The 19680-nt window shown below is 36.1% G+C and overlaps 1 protein-coding gene across 1 annotated transcript in view; it reads left to right on the plus strand.

Moving 5' to 3' along the window:
- dre4 (SPT16 homolog, facilitates chromatin remodeling subunit dre4) overlaps positions 1-19680 on the plus strand; it is a 371785-nt gene that overhangs the window by 123865 nt on the left and 228240 nt on the right. Inside the window, exons 12-13 of the mRNA XM_090398585.1 lie at positions 2511-2621; positions 16608-16723. Coding sequence (XP_090254711.1) covers positions 2511-2621; positions 16608-16723 — 227 coding nt within the window. The remainder of the gene's footprint in view (positions 1-2510; positions 2622-16607; positions 16724-19680) is intronic.

The following is a 19680-nucleotide window of genomic DNA, read 5'->3' on the forward strand; positions in this document are numbered from 1 at the left end:
ATCCATAGGTTAGAAATTCCTCTTAACCAAGGAGTAACCCTCAGAAAATATACTGAGTAAATCAGGAAAAAAAAAAAAAAAAAAAAAAATCAGCTAACGCCTTTTTATTCCCGTATACGGGAGTAGGCGAGGCCATTTAGCCCTATCTAACTTTTGGAGACTGAGTGGGCAGTTCAATCTCCACTGGTACCCAATCAGAGACAGATGGCCCAAAGCTATCACTAATTAAGTGGTACGCAGTGAAGAGAGACGGCTCAAATGTGCCGCCATCTCGTGGTCCCTAACCCTAACACAATATATTTAATGTCTGAAATAATGTGGGTTCTACGGTCGATTTTCTTGAGTTTACAGGACGAAAAACCCGAGTTTCCGGGAGGAAAAACCTGCTTGCCCGTGCCAGAGATCGACTAACTCGGGAACTGGTTGAAAAAAGGCTTAGAAAAATTTCCTCTAGTCGCCGACTAGACTCGAAACGAAGTCTTCCTTCGTGCGGCCAAGCACGGTGGTGTGCAAACGCCACATCCACTGAGCTACACAGGTTCACTGAGTAAATCAATCTCTTAATTACTCTTTATCTCAGTTTTATCTCTCTCTTAAAATACTTTAGTTTGTAGTCGTGGTCTCTGTCATATAATTCTTTCCTGCTGAGATTCAGATATTAGTAAGCGGTGCATTGGATTCAATTCAAGGCACAAAACAGGTTAAGATATTCAAGATACATTTATTAAATTCCTAAGCTCAGACATTTACAAGAGTATACTCAATTGGAATGGAGGTATCCTAAGTTATAAAGTTAAACATAGCAACTGTAATTCACACAAAATATTCAATCATAGGTTAATTTCACAGCATAAAGTTTTGATTGCATCTTCTAAATATCCTTACTAGTCTACACATACTCTCAAGACAATCACATCGGTAACTTTATAGATCATTAATCATATCAATTCAAACTACAATTCCTTCAATTAATTACTTTAGAAATAGCCCTAAGACTTGAAACACTGCTATCCAATATTCGCTAAAGTCCTTTTCCTACAAGTATAGAGTTCTGAAACATAACATATCTTTTCTTCTATATTACAATATTCCTCTCTTTCTTAACAAAGAATTACAAAAGGTTTTAACATTACCATATTTCTGGAAGTATATTCATTTTGTCATCTTATTCTTACTTCTTCCCACGAAATGTTCAGTCTTCTTCTAGACGATTGTCTCACAGGCTAGTCTTGGACTTCATTGTTCTGCCTTTCTTTCCCATCGCAGACTAGAAACAGCATGGCTCAGACCGATCCATGTGGACGTGTATGGCGGTCAGTTCCTTCAAGCTTACTCGGAATGCTGCCGATTATCTCCTCGTCGAATCCTTCCATACGACATCTCGAAACGATGGCAGTGAATAGCTACACGCTATCGATAAGATCCGGAACTCGAACTCTCTCCGACTCCACAAGAAAATCCCTAGTAGTCTACAGACCTCAAGAAGAAAAAGCCTCTCGAAGGGGGGGGGGCAAATCCCTTTTATACCTTCTACGATCAACACTCTTTTGCGCACGTGTCATATATTCTATTCGCGTCTTCCTGGAGAACTCCGTGCGTGTGCCGTGTCTTCCTGGAAAACATCGAGCACGTGCCGTTCCGCACGTAAACAATTTGCCGTAGGCTACAATATTCACCCGAGGTTTTCATTAGTGGACTTTGAATCTGTTACATGCCTTAACATATATCTTACAAAGAATACCTTTACCAATATAAATTCTTACAAAAAATTATGACATCGTTTACCTTTAAGTAATATTACATAAAATAATACTAGCATAATGTTCATTAAACAATTTGTATCTTTACCTACGTACAAGCATTTTCGTTGTTGTTTAGCTAAAACTTGTTGAATCCTGAATAAATTATTTCTTTAAGGAAATCTTTTCAAGATCCAACAATACTATTTTGGGGCAGTAGATGTGTGTAAATAGTGGATTAGGTAGTGTTGATGGTAGGATTTGGTATAGAGTCCCTTCTTTAATGAAATCTGTTTTCATGGAGGTGTCACGTAATAAAATCTGAAAACACTTGCATTGCATATCAGAAGAAACGAGGAATATGCAAACAGTGTTTGAATCCAAACATGCTTTTTGGTAACTTGAAGCTTCTAATAAACAAACTGGTAATATTTATTATCATTTTTGAATATATTAAATTATTCTGTTGTCTATGTTCTCTATATTAAAGCAACTTAAATTGCTACTTGTTCTATCTGAAATATTATTATTTTATTTCTAACAAAATTGCATGATTTCAATTTTCCTTTTTTTTAGGCAAAAAAACAAACAAACAAAAAAAAAACTTATTTGAGTTGATGTTATATTATTTACAGTGGACTCATTTTTAACATAGCAGGAGTTTTTTTTTTAAATTAAAATTAGTCAAGGTTGAATTTTCATATATTGCAAATGTATTTCACATTTAGGTGTGGAAAAGTGACATTTTATATTTTTGTATTTTTTGCTAAGGATGAAAATGATGAAGAGGAGGAGGAGGAAGAAGATACCAAATCACCAACTGAAGATGTAAAGTTTTTAGGTAGGGGTCGACGGACAGCAATTTTAGATTCAAAGTTGAGGGTGAGTTAAATTAATTTTTAATTACTATATAAATTAATAAAATGAATCATTTCTGTTAAATGATGTTATTTCTCCCTTCATACAGATGTATAATTATTCTTGAAAAGTGCTGCCCGATAGACATATTTATGTCATTAAATTAGACATGAGAACAATAAACAATACAGCACAAAACATGGTGAATGATGTTTCACTTTTAAATTTGTATTTTACATGAATGTCCTTTGCTGTTTGTGGTGCTGAAGTTTCTGCTACTTTTTGGCTGGTTTATATCAGTTGATATGTGCAGTCTATTCTGCTTATTACATCATCAAATTCCTTATATGAACTCTCAAAAAAGGTGTACATGGTACTATGAGCTGGGGGCTGGAAAGTTCTGATACCTAGAACAAAAATGATATTAAAGCAACTCATTGAACCAAGAAAGAACATACAAGGATATAAGAACACAAGTTACCTTCATAACTGCTGCTAGTATGTTCTTTCTTGTGGTTATATCAGTTGCTTTAATATCATTTTTGTTCTAGGTGTTTAGCATAACTTTCCAGTCCCCCCCCCCCCTAATATGATAGTACATGATTACGTTTACATTAAAAGATCCTGAGGAAGACCAAACCTCTTGGTCTTTTTCCAGCCAGTTTGGCATCAAATGCCTGTTTTGCAAAAATTTCCTATTCTGTTTTAATAACTGTTAGTTAACAAATGCCCAGTTCCCCTTCTTAATATCTTCCTTTTTAATATGATGCTACCATTGATGCTATCTGCTCATTATGGTCAATTTTCTCAAAACTCCCACATCTGCTGTCTCTAGCCTTGGTCCTTGCTGCTTAATTTCTAACCCAACTCTCAGATAAATCCATAAGATAAAATTGACTTGTAGACTCTTGTATACTGCCAGTTTCTCTCTTGATGATGATGATGATCAGCTTGTATTTTCACCCACTATAGGGTGAAGGCTTCCTCCCATTTGCAGGATCATTTCTCTCTTACTCCATGTCAGTTTGTTCAACTAGCTCCGCCACTATACTACTGTATTTACTCGATTATAACTCGCACTTTTTGCCCCAAAATTAATTTAAAAACCATGGTGCGAGGATTTTCGGAAAGTAAAGTTTTTTCAGGAAAAAATTAAATTGACGTTTATAATTAAATTCTAAATATTCGTTATAATTTATAATTATAACGAATTATAATTATAACGAAATAAAACATTATTTATAAAATGAAAGCATTTAAATTTTAATTATCAACGTTATTTACATGGTCGGCCACTCAGCTTCATCATGAAATATATTTGAATCTTTTAGCGACAGTGCTTCTGTAATTAAATTAAAACAAACAGTTCGTATTGTGTGTCCTTTTATCATTTAGGAATCATAAGATCACCATGATTTAAAAAAAAATTTAAAATGGCTATGATTTACCAAGAATCTACTATTCGCTATCGCTACTACCAGTCTTGCATATGATTTGTGCGGTATTAACAAATGATTGTGACTCAGCAACAAGGACAAACTGACGATTGTTGAGTTGAAATGCTGATTCTGTTCAACCAAGTTCCAAATTATATGAAACTTCCATAATAACATACACTATCTATTTCTTAAAGTTTTAAACTTATTTTGTGTGTGAGGTATATGCAAAACTTTTCAATTTATATTTTCATAAAGTAAAATTCGGGGTGCGAGATTATGCAAGGCGAGTTATATTCGAACAAATATGGTAGGTTTGCTTATTCTGTTGTCTGTTTCCATATTTAATTTACTCTCTTCACTAAATATTGTGTCTAAATAGCTGAAATATTTTACTTGTTCTTTCATCATCATCAACATCAAATTCCTGCCTTGTACCCTCAAGGGGTGTACAGGATATGATAGTACTACATGAAAAAAACTACATCATTACTAACTTCCTATCTACAATTTTCCTCCAAATCAGTCTGTTACTTGTCAAGATTCCAACATTATCAGATCTTATATTTCTATCGTCTAAGGCACTTTGTACCATATCAATTCCACGTATATCTTGGTATTCCTCTGGGTCGTTTTGCTGCCAACCTGGCAGAGAACACTTGTTTTGCTAATCTTTCCTCACCCATTCTGTTTAAGTGACCATACCACCTGAGATTAGCTCTGCTAACACATTCCTGGATGCCAACAATGTCAAGTTCTTTCCTAATATCCTCGTTTTTAATATGATATTGCCATCGATGCCATCTGTTCATGCCTATAATCTTTCTCAGGACTCTCATATCTGCGGTCTCTAGTCTTTGGTCAAGTGTTTTACTTCTGACCCAGCTCTCAGATCCATAAGTTAAAACTGGTTTGAACACTGCCTTGTATACAGCTAATTTAGTGTTCAGACTAATTTCTCTCTTATTCCAAATGAATTAATTCAATTGACTTCCCACCAATACCAGCTTTGCTGATTCTGTTGTCTTTTTCTATATTTAATTTCCCATCTTCAGTAAAAATCGTGCCTAAGTAGCTGAAATGTTTCACTTGTTCCACAGGTTCTCCATTCACAACACAGTTGACATTTTCAATGATTCTGCCTATTTTCATTGTCTTTGTCTTTTTATTGCTGACCTTCATACCATATCTATTACAACAGCTATTCAATTTAGTCAGAGAATCCTGCAGACTTGTAGCGGATTTATTGATACGTATAACATCATCCGCGTAAAGCAAAGAGCTGACATTAACATCTCCAATTTTGATATCATGTTTAATACTACTTTCCTTCATAATGTGATCCATATAGATAATGAATAACAGAGGGGATAATGTACATCCTTGTCTCACACCAGATTTAACATTAAACCATCTTCCTGTACTTCCTTCAATTCTAACTGCTGACTTACAACTCAAATAAAGACTAAGTATTGCTTGATATAATGCCCCATTGACACCATACAACTGCAGCGTATTGAATAGCTTCTCTCTTGGCTCCTTGTCATATGCCTTTTCCAAATTGACAAAACTTAAATACAGATCTTTGTTATATTACCATGCTTTCTCGACTATTTGTCGTAAAGTGAAGATCTGATCCTGACAGCCTCTATTTGACCTGAATAGAGCTTGTTCTTCACCAAGCTTTTCTTCCACAATTCTTTTCAACCGTTTCTCAAGTATACTTGCATATATCTTACCAGGAACACTCAATAGGGATATACCTCTGTAATTCTCACATTCACTTTTATTTCCCTTTTTATATATAGGTACTGTGAGAGCTCTACTCCAATCATCGGGAATTCGTCCCTCTGGCCATGCTTTCTGAACTATGCAGTGCAGCCATTGTAAGACTCTTATACCACCATACTTTAGCATTTCTGGTCGAATATCATCTAATTCTGCTGCCTTTCCACATTTCAAGCCTTTGATGGCTTTTTCTACTTCAAGTATGGATATGTATTCCTGACTGCATGCCTGGTTAGTGTTTTTTACCACTGTGCTGTCATCACTGCTTTTTTCATTTAGCAGTTTTTCAAAGTAATTACTCCATACTTCAAGGATATCTTTTTCTCCTGTTTTCATGTCACCTTTATCATCTCTAACTCCTTTTACAGCACTCTTTCCTCCATTCCTAAGCTTCTTCAACAACCTCCAGAATATTTTGCCACCTTCTTGATATTTATTTTCTATATTCTTACCAAAGTCTTCCCATGACTTTTGTTTAGCTAGTTTTACACAGTGTTTAGCATTCTTGCATTTGTCTCTCTATACTCTAAGAGCACAAGCTGACTTATTTGACAGGAACTTTTGATGTGCTTTCTTGTTTTCCTTCACTGCCTCTTTAACTTCCTGTGTTCACCAGGGAGTTCTGATTTTTTTATCCTTGCAGACAACCTCACCACATGCCTCTCTGGCAGAATCAATCAATGTTTTCTTCAGAGTTTGTCACTGAATCTCCAAGGTTTGATTCCTGTTCTCAAACTCTTTTATTTTTTCTTCAATAATCTTTGTGTATTTTAGTCTACAGTTCACATCTGAGAGCTGCTTAACTTTTATTCGCTTTAAAACTTTCTTACATGTTATTCTTTTCAATATGAAATTCAATTTTATCCTGCTCAACACTAAATAGTGATCACTTCCAATTTCAAATCCTCTGTAAACTCTGCTGTCCTGCACCAGGGAGAAAACATCACTATCAAGAATAACATAGTCAATGAGACTTTTCTTATTCCTAGCCTCTTCTCTCCATGTAAATTTGTGCACATTTTTATATTGGAACATGGTGTTAGTAATAACCAGTCCATGTCCTGAGCAGAAGTCCAACAGATATTTGCCATTATTATTAGCTTTGCTCTTTTCTCCAAATTTTCCCAAAATAATTTTGTATGTCTCACAATCATTTCCTACTCTGCTATTTAGATCCCCAACAAGACCAACTTTTCCTTTTTCATTGTGTCAGTTGCTTTTTCTAAAGCCTCAAAAAATTCCTCCGCTTCTATCTTAGTAGAATCTTCTGTGGGACCATAGGCACAAATAAGTCTCATTGTCCAGTTCCCCATTCTCATATTTGCCCACATTACTCTGCTTGAGACTGACTGCCATTCAAGAAGATTAGCCTCATATTTTGTGTTGAATACTATGGCTACTTCTTCTTTTCCTTGATTGTCATTGCCTGAATATAACATTTTGTATTTATTGCTCAGAAAGATCTCACCGGTTTTGGTCTTTTTTGTTTCAGTCACCCCTATTATGTCGATCTGGTACTTATCTAATTCCTCAGCTAGCTCCATTTCTTTGCCATTCAGGCTTCTTACATTGATAGTACCAATCTTTAACTCTGGTGATGTTGAGTTGGGGTTTGTTTTCAGATTTGTTCCAGTAACTAACTTTTCGCTGTTCGCCCTGGTTCCCCGGCGAAAACAACGGGGACCTTGTTTGACCGGGCGACGCCCCAGCCGGCATGAAATTTTGTCATGTTGTACCATCATTTTTTATTTTGGTTTAACCAATAAGAATACAATTTGGTCGGCTAAATCCCAAATTGCCAGCCCATCCTCGTTCGTACAGTATCCAAGTAGATACCCAACAGGGTGCACCACGAGAAGGTGTGGATTGGACATTAGGTCAGAAGCTCTGGTCGGTTCTCCGCATTCCTTTAAAGGCTATGTGGAGGTCTTCTCTCAGTTATACAGCTTTGACCCTTAAGCACCCTTACTTGTTCTTTAGGTTTTATGTTTAGAATGCAGTTGATATTTTCTGTGTTTCTGCCTGTTTTCCTGATTTTTGCCTTTTTATTGTTGATTTTTGTACCAACTTTCTTATGGCAGTTCAGTATAATCAAAGAATCCTAAAGAATTGCACTGGATTTATTTCATAGTGTAATATCTGCATAAAGATATAAGTTTAATATCAGATTTGATATCACTTTCTTAATGTGATTCATATAGATGGCAAGAGTGTAGATAATATGCATCTTTGTCTTATGTCTTATTTTATATCCAATCATCTTTCTGTAGTTCTAACTGCCAACCTGCAACTTAAGTAGAGACTATGTACTTCTTGATATAAAAGTCCCATTTAAACATATAATTGTAGTGTTTTGAACAACTTTTCTGTGGTATATGCTTTTTGAAAACTTAAATATGTACTCAATTGACAAAACATTATAGCATGTCGGTCCTCCTCTAGCATGAATAACAGCCTGTATTCTCTGAGGCATTGATGTCACCTGGTGCCAGAGGTAATTTCAGCCGTGCCTGTTGCAGCATTGTCCACAACTGTGCCTTAGATGTCTGTCCCAGATACATGGATCTGATATCTCACTTTATGGCATTATAGAGAGATTCAGCCAGATTTAAATCTAGGAACCTTGGGTCCACCGGATGGTCCCAAAATCAGATGAGTGTTACTCAGGCCATGTCCGGGTGGGGCTGCACACTGTCTGTTTCAGCAGGATATGTGAAGGCCATGAAAGTGTGTTCAGTGATCAGCCAGCACATTCTGTGGTAGCTTGTAGTGTTTAAGGACTTCTTCAGAAACACTAAGGGGGACCTAATGTGTCACATCAGAAGGCTTCTCAAACCATCACAGAGCCGACCTGGCATGACGGGTCCATGGCCTCATGCTACCGATGACCCACATCCTCGCTTCAGCTTGATACAACTGATAATGGGATTCATCAGATCACACAACACTGGTCCACTCTGCTGAGGTCTAGTTTTGACACTCCTGACACTAGGTAAGGTGTAATGTCTGATGATGAGCTGTCAACAGTGGTATGCAATTAGGATGTTGGCTCCTGTAGCCCATGGGATGCACGGTACACTGTACCATTGCTTGATGGCAGAAATCACATTTCAGAATGTGATTTCTGCCATCTTTGTCCTGTGGTTTGCCTATACAAGCCTTAGACAGTTACATCAATGGCATGTGGTCAGCAACCACTTGCTTGCTTGGTGCTGGTATGTTTGTTGATATGGTTGCCCTCAAGAATCCTAGGGTTCTTACTATTTGGGCGATATGGTCAGCAACCACTTGCTTGCTGATATGGTTGCCCTTGAGAATCCTAGGGTTCTTACTATTTGGGCGATATGGTCAGCAACCCCTTGCTTGCTGATATGTGGTTGCCCTTGAGAATCCTAGGGTTCTTACTATTTGGGCGATAGAATGCCCATCGATCTCGCACCCATAATATATCCATGATCAGAGTCGCTAAGATTGCTGTATTTACCAATTTGTCAATTGCGATACACTGTTGGGAAGTCCTGATGTCTGCCTATTTACTATCTGCCTTTGGTTTGGGTATATTTCCCTCTGTGTGTGTGTGGGGGTGGGGGGGGCAGTGTCAACTTCCCATCACTCCTATCTGTCATGTTTTGTCCATTGAGTGTATATCCTTTTTTTATTCCCATTTTTTCTCAACTGTCTTAGAGTGAAAATCTGACCCTGGCAGCCGCTCTTTGAAGTTTCCTTTCTGTAATTTTCTTAGTCTCATAAATTTTACTTGGAATACCCAGTAGTGCAATGTCTCTATAATTTTCGCATTCAGTTTTACTTTCCTTTTGATGTGTACTGTGAAAGTCTAACTCCAATCAACTGAAATTCTACCCTTTCTGAATTTCAGCCACTGTAAAACATTTGTATCTTCATATTTGAGCATTTTTTGTCAAATATCGTCTCAAGTTATTTCCCCACTTCAAGTGTCTGATAGCTTTTTCTATCTCAAGTGCCAATATTCTTGGTTACATTCGAATATTTTCTACCACTGTTCTATCACTACCAGTTTCATTTTACAGTTTTACAAAAAATGACTCTTGACATCAGAATATCAATTTTCATGTCACTTTTATCATCTCAGATTCCCTTTATGGTATTCCTTTTTCCATTTTTATGCTTTTATAATTAGTTGCCAAAACATTTTGCTACCATGATATTTATTTTCTGTATTCTTACTATGTCTTTTTGACTTATTTTTATCTACTTTTACACAATTTAGCTATCTTACATTTTGCTTTCCTATCTTTTGCTGACTTACTTCATAGGAACTTTCAATACTTTCTTTTCTAGGACTGCCTCTCTAACCTCTTAAATCCACCATAAAGTTAAGATTTTTCTATCCTACTCAGGTATTTGAATATACAGCTCACCTCTGAGAGCAGGTCGAGTTTGATTCTTTTTATAACTTTCTTCGATCTTTTTCAGTATGATATTCACTTTTATCCTACTTGCAACCAAACTGTGATCACTTCCTATTTCAAATGAACTAGCTTGAACCAGCATGAAGATTACCATCAGGAATATCACATTAGGATTTATTTCTTGAGTTTTGTCTTCATACAAAATTTGTGCACACTTTTATATTGGGACATAGTGTCATTGATGACTAGTCCTTGTTCTGAATAGAAATATAGTAGCTATTTACCATCATTATTAGCTTTACCCTTTCTCCAGATTTTGCATATTTTCCAAAATATTGCTACATGTTTGGTATTCATTTATTATTCTGCTGTTAAATCTGCAGCAAAGACAAACTTTTTTTTTCTGTCAACTGCTTTCTCTAATGACTCAGAAAATTCCTCCTCCTTTAGTTGAACCTTCTGTAAGTCAGTTGGCACAAATAAGTTTCAGCTAAAGTCAGTTAAGAAGTTGATCCTCATATATATTGTTGAATTCTATACCTTCCTTTCCCTGATCAGTATTACCCAGTTATAACATCTTTATATTATTTAGTAGAATCTTACTTGTTTTTGCCTTCTTTGTCTTTGTAATTCTAATTATATCATTACTTCTCTAGTTCTTTTGTCAGTTCAATTTCTTTTTCATTGATGTCTGAGTGATACCCCAGTCTGCATGAAATTTCGTGTTGTACCATCATTTTGTCTTGACTTAAGCTTAAGAATACAATTTCGTTATATTTCTTTCATTTTCAGGTGGATATTTACTAACAGTTGCACAGCATGAAGATTTGACATCAGGTTTTGAAATCTCATGTGGTTCTCCTCATTCTTTAAAAGGCTGTATTGGAGGTCTCCCCATTTATCTAGCTTTGACCTTTGACCCTTTAAAAGCTTTCTATATATTTACATATTCTTCAAAATGGTAATTGATTAAACATCATCAGCTAAGCTGTGAACAGCTCTCTTTTTTTTATTTATGAATTTAAATTTGTCTTAATCATCAGATCTAGAAGCTTTTGCCCTTACTAAGATAAGCAAGTGTTCTTTTGATATTATTTTATCATAAAATTACAGTTCTAGAGTCTTGCATCATTTGCTGAATTTGATTCATTCTTGTGACGTTCAAGAACTTCATCCCTGGAACTTAGACTACTCCTTGCTGCTCTTACTTTTTTCATGAATGTTAAAATTTCACCAACTTTCTTGATTTGTATATTTGCACTTTCTATTTATATTATGGATCCCTAAGCAGATATATTAGGTAGTAGACACTATGAATATGGTCATTGTGCACTGTATAAACTAAGATACTTAATGTTATCTCTTAACAGAAAAATTACTTTAGTGCTTTTTCTCAGTACTTATATATCTGTGGTCTCTAGTCTTAACTGTTTAATTTCTAACCTAACTATTCCTTACCCCAAAAAAGCAAAGCAGAAAATCAACAAATCCAGTTTTTTTTTTCAAATGGAACTGAAGAATAACAACATACTATTCACTAAAGAGAAAATTAAAGGTGCTTTCTTTAAGTGCCATCCAAGTGCTGTTGGACCAGATAGTATCCATTATGAGGTATAAAACATCTCTTGTCTTCATCCGTGGATCAACTGTTGCACCTGTATACAGAATTTTCTGTAGAGCATAATTCTGGATACCTGGCAAAAAGTAATTATAATTGCCTTTTCTAAGCCAGAGAAATTCACAAATAACTACTGTCCAATTGCTCTGATTAGCTGCTTATGCAGGATTCTGGAAAAAATGGTTAACTCTAATCTTTCGTGCCTTCTAGACATAAACAACCTTTTTTTCCAGAACACAATGACTTCTGCAAATATCATTCTACTATTGATCATCTAGCAGTGTCGGAAGCATTGATTATAGATGTCTTCATAAAATGCATGCATCTAGTACCAGTTTTCTTTGTATGGAAAATGCACTGCTCAGAGAGTTGGAATACTGAAAATCTCTTTTTATCCAGAACTTCGAACTCTAAGTTGAAACTGCTCTCTTCTGACTGTATAACCAAGAGGAAGGTTCAGTTTTAACTGATTTTTTGCATTCGGTCAACTTGATAACGGAACAACTTCCTCCAACAGTAAGTAATGTCATCTGTGTGGATGACTTCATCTTCTGTCATTCATATAATATGAGGGTAATAGAAAGACAGTTGCAACAAGCCATTGACCATCGCTAAAAATGGGCACTTGCAAATTTGGTTCAGATTTCCCAGCAGAAGATAATGTGTGCATTTTTGCTGCAGATGTGGTCTTCATCCTGACCCAGAACTGACTAGGACAATCATTAATCCCCATTTGCACCAAAAGCCAAGTTCTTGGTGCTCGTATTTGACAGCAAACTGTTTCCTCCCTCACATACGTCAGTTACAAAATAAGTGCTGTCAAGCATTGAACATTCTGTGCACCGTTTGGGGTGCTGACAGATGTTCTCTGCTTTGTTTGTACAGGGCATTGATAAGATCAAAACTTGATTATGGGTCCCAAGTCTGTGCTTCTGCTAGAGAGAGCACACTGCAGTGACTAGACCCTATTCACCATCAAGCCATCAGAATTGCAACTGGAGCATTTCACACATCACCTATTTCTAATTTGTACATCAAGGCAAATGAATCACCTTTGTTACTTTGTCAACAGCTGTCTGTTATATGCAACAAAAATAAAATCCCTGCCTGTGACCATCCCACATTTAGAGAATCTGCACAACACTTGACAGACTGTCATAAAACCCTTTGGTTTGCAGATAAAAGCTCTCTTACAAGCTCTAGAGATTGTGGTAATAGCTCAGACACCACCAAACAGACTTCCACCATTGCAGTCATACATGCCAGCATGTAGCTTTTCAAAGCTTATAGAACTGAAATCCCTGATTTTGTGGTCTGTCTCTCAAAATTGGAGACCATAATGGGATCTTTTGCCATCTAATGTCTGGAAAGATTTAGATATATGTGATAGAGCTTGCACTAAAATACATCAGGTTGCACCATCATTGAAGGTCCATAATATATTCAGACTCATAAAGTTCTCTTCATGCAATAAGAAGTCTGGAGTTACTGAAACATCTAGTATTCTCTCAAATGCAACACCTCCTTTCACAGGTGTGGAAGCTGCACTTCAATGTACATTCCTATTGGGTTCCAAGCTATGTTGGGATGAAGGGAAATGAGGCTTCAGATTCTGCGGCTAGGTCAGTTTGTTTCTTAAACATTCACCATCTGCCTGCACCATACACAGACTAGTAGCAGATTATCAGACAAAATCTTCTATCCCACTGGCAGTCTTAGAATAGATAGACAGACTGATCATAAGCTCTACCAAATTAAGCCTGAAATTAAATTATGGCAGTGTAGCCCACAAGGCTGCTTGGCTCTGCAGTCATAGTCAGCTTACACACTCTTTCATGTGGAGGAGGAGTGATGACAAACCTGTGTGTGTGTGTGTGTGTGTGTGTGTGTGAGAGAGAGAGAGAGAGAGAGAGAGTTTTATGATACTGAACTATCCACCATTCATATTTTAATCAGTTGCTCTTGTTTTACCAAAGAGCGCAGTCATTATTTTAAACACTTTCATAATCTGTTAGTCCTGTCCACTCAGGCAGATTTATTGGACTCATTGAGTATTACCCTGGTTTTTAAATTTTTACACAGCATTAATGTTTACCATCTCATATATACTTATTAGTTTAACTTATTGTGTGTGTGTACACAGCCACACGCATATATGCATTTAAAAACCTGGTTTTTATAAATGTTTTATGAATTTTAATATTATTTATTTTTACATCTTACACCTATCTCTTACATTTGTTTTTCTACACTGATTTTTATTTGCTTATGCTGTTTATTGATTTATTTCTAAGAAATGTTAAATTTTTTATATATAGATTTCAGTACTATATATGGGGGATGGTGGTGGTGGAAAGTGCTGATAAACTCCTAGAACAAAAATATTAAAACAACTGATATAACCACAAGAAAGAACATACTAGTAGATGAGTTATGAAGGTAACTTATGGTCTTATATTTTTATATTCTTGTGTGTTCTTTCTTTCTTGTGATTATATCAGTTGCTTCAATATCATTTGTATTCTAGTATTTATCAGAACTTTCCAGTCCCCCCCCCCCTTGTATGCCACTTATTTATTACATGTGTTCTGGTAGCATGACCTTAGATGTGCCATTAAATCCAAAAATGAACAAGCAATCTGTCATTCATGTAATATGAGAGCACTAGAAACACAGCTGCAATTGACAATCATTAATCCCATTTGCACCAGAAGCCAAAATTTTGGGACTCATCTGACAGCAAACTCAGTTTCTTCCTTTATATCTCATTTACTTACAACACTAGTACCATAAATCAGTGAACATCCTATTTATTGCATGAAGAGAACTCACAAAGTGCTCTTCATGCAATAAGAAGTCTGGAGTTACAGAAACATCTAGTATTCTCTCACATGCAACACCTCCTTTCACAGGTGTGGAAGCTACATTCCGATGTACATTCCTATTGGATTCCAAGCTATGTTGGGATGAAGGGAAATGAGGCTTCAGATTCTGCGGCTAGGTCAGTTCGTTTCTTAAACATCCACCATCTGCCTGCACAATACACAGACTAGTAGCAGATTATCAGACAAAATCTTCTATCCCACTGGCAGTCTTAGAATAGATAGACAGACTGATAATAAGCTCTACCAAATTAAGCCTGAAATTAAATTATGGCAGTGTAGCCCACAAGGCTGCTTGGCTCCTTGTGGGCTACACTGTTGTTCCATCTGTATTGTGTATTTATATGATCAGAACTTGATTAGGAGTCTCAAGTCTGTGTTACTGGCAGGAAGAGTAAACTGCAATGGCTAGAGGCTAACTGCTATCAACCCATCACAATTGCAATTGGAGCATTTTGCACATTATCAATTCCTAGTCTGTACATTGAAGCAACAAACCACCTTTGTTGCTTCAATGTCAACATTGCTGTTATATGCTACAAAAATAAAATCCCTGTTAGGCCATCTCACATGAACTTTTTTTTTTTTTTCCACAATGGGTGAATTTCTACAACACCCATCAGACTGCCATATGACTCTTTGGTTTGCAAATAAAAGTCTCCTACAAGTTCCAGATATTGGGGAAGACAACGTAGCCAAAACACCACTAAAATCACTTCCAGTGTACATTCATACATACCACCATGTAACTTTTTTTTCTGTAAGCTATCAAAACATTCCACCTCTCCCACTGTCTATCAGCAGCTCTTTCAAGAACACAAAAGGGAATATTCTGCACAGATAACTCAAAATAGGGAGACTAAGCAGGATTGTCTGCAACCTTTCCTGACAATATTATATCTGCACAAATCTCACCAGAGTGTAACAGCTTTATAGTGGAGTATACACTTTAAAATAAAAGATTGCATCACTACCAAAGATACATAATATATACAGATTCAGTGTGCTCTTTATAGGCAATAAGAAACCTAGCGCTACAGAAACATTCAGTGCTCTCTCGAATCCAGCATGTCCTTTCTTGGTTATTTAATCTACACCTGCAGGTATGCTTCTGTTGAATTCCAGCTACATTTGGGATTAAGGTAAATGAGGCTGCAGATAATGCAGAAAGGTCAGCTCATTTCTCCAGCTTTCACCATCAGACACAAACCTTTATTCTAGCTGCAGCCATCATGGAAAAAACAAATGAAAAAACAAATAATAAAATCATGGAAAAGACAAATAGTAAGCTTTATTTAATCAAGCCTGAAACTAAATTGTGGCAGTCTGAGTCTACACAGACTGTAAAGAGGAAGTTGTTCTTGCTTGGATCCACATAGGTCATAGTCATCTTACATACACCTTCCTGTTGAAGGTTAATGACATGCTTATGTGTGAGGTTTGTGAAACAGTTATTATTTTAGTGACTTTCATAATCCATCAGAGACCTATTTGGCAGATTTTATCAGACTCATCAAGTATCACCCTGGCTTTTAAATTTTTATAAAGCATTAATGTTTACCATCTCATAAATTATATGCTTATTAATTTTTATCAATTTAATTTATTGTATTATATGATTTTAAAAACAGGTTTTTTTTATGAATGTTTTATGAATTTTAATACTTTTCATACTTCTTTTTCCATGTGTTTTATGTGCATCTTTTATATATTTTTCTACACCAATTTTTTTTTGTTAATCTGTTTATTTCATTTTTCTTATTTATGCTCTTCATTTTGTAACCTTGTTGAGTAGTCAACTTCAAAGCATAGTAATTTCTTCATGACAAAACATATTAATCTTCTCAGAGTTCTTCTTTAATATATATAAGTTGTATTTCTTTATTTTTCAACAGACCGAGCAGTCAGCAGAAGAAAAACGGAAACAACATCAAAAGGAACTTGCTGAGCAGTTAAATGCAGAGGCCAAAGCAAGGCTTGCAGAACAGTGTGGCGTACAGAAGGAAGAGAAGTAAGATAAATTTATTTTATATTTTTATTTACCTTCTTAAGAATCTTGCTATTCCTTATTATTAACTGCTCGCTGCTTATTGTTTTATTTGTCCACGCAGTTAGCCTAGTGGCTTTGCGCTTCGCAACCATATGCCTGGGAGGAGTGTCCTAGGTTCGATTTCCGTCGATGACGTGAGGAGCTTAAGGATCTTCCTCAGCCATAGCCAAGTTAGCCGGTCTTTGGTGTGGACAGCAGGGTTTTTCTCCCCAGTTTATCTGGGGTTTTTCATCCCGCTAGCAGGCAAACCGGCCCTGTGAACACACACGGATCTACAGCCATAAATACTTAACCCACCATGAGGGGGCTCAACTCACCCCAGTAGGGATGGGAAAGAAAAGGGAGGAAACTCCATATGAATAAATAAATAATAAATTGTTTTATTTTGTCCATTAATTAGTGATATTAACAGTAGTTAATACACACACACACAAATCCAGTTTATGACCACAAAAGTATGTGCACACATCCCCTGCATGCTAGCTGACATAAAAAATATACAAAATAAATCCCCTAATGAAGCAGGCATAACTTCATTTACCTTTATTATTTTTGGAAATCAGTTGACAGTGACTTCCTTCCACATCCTTCTTTATCCTTCCACATCTCCAGGAATGGGCTTTGTTTCCAGCATGCTAGACAAGATAATAATGGAATGTTGTTACCATCATGTGTTCCAGATTCTGATTAGAAATGCTATATAAATGAGTATTGTATGATAAGGGTAAAAAGTAAATTCTTTTGAGAGGGGGGGGGGAGATACTTATTTGCTCCAAAGATTGGTTTGGCTTAAAAAACGTTCATTGGTGACTAGAATCAAACTTTAATTAGTTTGATTACATTAAAAGTTTAATATTGTACATATAAATTGGACTAAGTTCAAATTTTTAACTGAAATGATTTTTTCAATTTTTAGTATAACGTTGTCATTCTTTAACGTGGTAATAAAAGTTCTTTTATCATGATTCTTCTCACAGATACGCTGGTCATTCAATATGGGATCTAGATTTTCCTTATTTCTCACCAGAATCTGCAAACTTTTTCTAGATGTTGTACTGTAGCTAATACTGCAATAAGCTAACTAAGTATACTGTTCATAGTGATTCTATATTCATTTCGACCATCAATTGAATGCAAGAAATGAACATAAACTGGGTTGCATATTGGCTGAAGAATTTTTATTTTTACTTCATCATCAAATTCCTGCCATGTACCCTGAAGGGGTGTACAGGATAGTACTACATGAAAAATTTACATCATTACTAACTTCCTATCTACAGTTATCCTCCAAATCAGTCTGTTACTTGTCAAAACTCCAGCATTATCAGATCTTATATTTCTATCGTCTAAGGCACTTTGTACCATATCAATCCACCTATATCTTGGTCTTCTTCTTCTGGGTCTTTTTCCTGCCAACCTGGCAGAGAACACTAGTTTTGCTAATCTTTCCTCTCCCATTCTGTTTAAGTGACCATACCACCTGAGATTAGCTCTAACACATTCCTGGATGCTGACAATGTCGAGTTCTTTCCTAAACCATATAACTCTAGCCTATTGATTAGCTTCTCTCTCTTGGTACCTTGTCATATGCCTTTTTCAGATCGACAAAACTTAAATACAGATCTTTATTATATTCCCATGATTTCTCAACTATTTGTCGTAAGGTGAAGATCTGATCCTGACAGCCTCTATTTGGCCTGAATCCAGCTTGTTCTTCACCAAGCTTTTCTTCCACAATTCTTCTCAACCGTTTCTCAAGTATACTTGCATATAACTTACCAGGAACACTCAGTAGGGAAATTCCTCTATAATTATCACATTCAGTTTTATTTCCCTTTTTATATATGGGTACTATGATAGCTCTACTCCAATCATCTGCAATTCGTCCTTCTGTCCAGGCCTTCTGAACTATGCAATGCAGCCACTGTATCCATACTTGAGCATTTCTGATCGAATATCATCTACTCCTGCTGCCTTTCCACATTTCAGACTTTTGATGGCTTTTTCTACTTCACATATGGATATGTTTCCTGACTGCATGCCTGGTCAGTGTTTTTTACCTGTTTCATTTAACAATTTTTCGAAGTAATTACTCTATACTTCCAGGATATCTTTTTCTCCCATTTTCATGTCACCTTTATCATCTCTAATTCCTGTTACAGCCCTCTTTCCTCTATTTCTGAGCTTCTTCAACAACCTCTGCAAGAATACCTTGCCACCTTCTTGAAATTTATTTCTATGTTCTTACCAAAGTCCTCCCATGACTTTTGTTTAGCTAGTTTTACACAGTGTTTAGGTTTCTTACATTTGTCTCTGTATTCTCTAAGAGCACAAACTGACTTATTTGCCAGGAACTTTTGATATGCTTTCTTATTTTCTTTCACTGCCTCTTTAACTTCCTGCATCCACCATGGAGTTCTGATTTTTCTATCCTTACAGACAACTTCACGACATGTCTCTCTGGCTGAATCAATCACTGTTTTCTTCAGGGCTTGCCACCGAATCTCCAAGGTTTGGTCCCTGTTCTCAAACTCTTTAATTTTTTTTTTTTCAATCATGTTTGTGTATTTTAGTCTACAGTTCACATTATAAGCATTACCTTTCTAAAAAATGGCTATAGCAAGCTTATGATCAAAATAATTCTTCATAAAATTTTTCCTAAAAATAAAAGTAAATTGGATTGCAATGAAACCTTAGCCATTCCATACATTAATGGGCTATCAGAAAAAATTGACAGAATACTATACAAATGCCCTCTTATCACCACCTGTAAACCTTCTGCAAAATTAAAGAAACGCATTCAGTTCCTTCCAGTGATTTCTGGCTCACTCTGTAGTGTATGCCCGATTCCTATCTAGAAGAAGGAACTCAAATAACACATTATAATTTGGCTTTCTAATTATACCGTGAATACTCTA

This window comes from Typopeltis vanoorti, chromosome 9 (genome assembly GCF_054136105.1).
Source record: "Typopeltis vanoorti isolate ZY-2024b chromosome 9, IOZ_Tvanoo_1.0, whole genome shotgun sequence".
Taxonomy (NCBI): domain Eukaryota; kingdom Metazoa; phylum Arthropoda; class Arachnida; order Uropygi; family Thelyphonidae; genus Typopeltis; species Typopeltis vanoorti.